Consider the following 1,149-nt stretch of genomic DNA (forward strand, 5'->3'; position numbering starts at 1 on the left):
CAATAAATTTATTAGGTTATAATGATTTGGTTTTTCATACAATTTTGGAAGAAAATCCAATAACATGAATTTTATCTCCAATGCAGACTTTAGATTTTATTTTCAGTTAGTACATTAATTACAGAATTTTTTAAATAAAGTCTGTCAGCCAGTATTTGGGGCCAGAGACAAGGTGAGGATTTGATAATCTAAGAATAAGAAGATAATTCTTCCAGTAGGTGATGGAGATAATAAAGGTTATGAGTAGAGGCATTGGTGAGATTGGACAACAAGGTTATAAATTTAATAAGGTTGATCAAAAGAAGCCAGATCCACAAGTTGGCCTGTAACAAGGAGACTGGCAGCTCCTAGAAGCCAAGTAGGTTGGATGCCAGAATCTGGATCCATAGCCCAGAGAAGGGAAGCCACAGACTCCATAACTCCTGGATCTGGAGCCCTGGGATCCACAGCCCAGTGAGTAGCAGCTTCTGGATCCATAGCCCAGGGAAGGGCAGCTGCTGGACCCAATGCCCACAGACCCAGAGCAAGTCATCTGGCAAGGACTGGAGAGCGTGGAGGTCCTCGGGCGGTGGTAGGACGTCTGACAGGGGCTGGACATCACACGGGATGTCTGGCGGCTGGTGGGCTTACAGAAGGTGTCCTGAGAGCCACTGGGGAGGGAGGAGCCCAGCTGGCAGGTGCTGGGAGAGCGTAAGTCAGTGTGGTAGACCAGGTTGCTGGGGCAGGAAGAGCCACAGGAGGAGCTTGGGGAGCGCAGGTATGCCCCAAAGGAGTGGGAGGAGTAGTTTCTGGAGCAGCTGCTGTAGGTCATGTTGGCAGGAGATCTGAGTTCAGCTTAGTGACAGCAAGAAGATTCTGTGTTTGAATATCTTACTCCTCAAGGGAGGCATTTATATACTCTCAGCAATGGGTGTGGCACTTCACAATGTCATCTTTTCAAAATTTGGAGTCCTTCATATGCATACATATAACTCAGTAATCTTTTTTTGTAATTGGAGTTAACTACCTCTCTTCATCTTATATTTATGGGTTCACTCATTTTGTTTTTATGCCCCATGTCAATGAGGTAAATCTATGTTACAAATGCTCTGACGGTTTGTAATTAATGCCTACTCCATCATGGCCAGGGAAGTCCCTCTGATTTTTCTG

At 45.2% G+C, this 1,149-nt stretch overlaps 1 protein-coding gene across 1 annotated transcript; it reads right to left on the bottom strand.

Annotated features, from left to right (window-relative positions):
• Positions 1-295: 295 nt before the first annotated feature.
• On the bottom strand, positions 296-868 carry LOC110570047 (keratin-associated protein 13-1-like). Its single transcript, XM_021678017.1, has one exon. The coding sequence runs from the start codon at positions 809-811 to the stop codon at positions 296-298; it is 516 nt and encodes a 171-aa protein (XP_021533692.1). The 5' UTR covers positions 812-868.
• Between the last annotated feature and the right edge of the window lie 281 nt (positions 869-1,149).

Source organism: Neomonachus schauinslandi, chromosome 1 (assembly GCF_002201575.2).
Source record: "Neomonachus schauinslandi chromosome 1, ASM220157v2, whole genome shotgun sequence".
Lineage (NCBI taxonomy): Eukaryota > Metazoa > Chordata > Mammalia > Carnivora > Phocidae > Neomonachus > Neomonachus schauinslandi.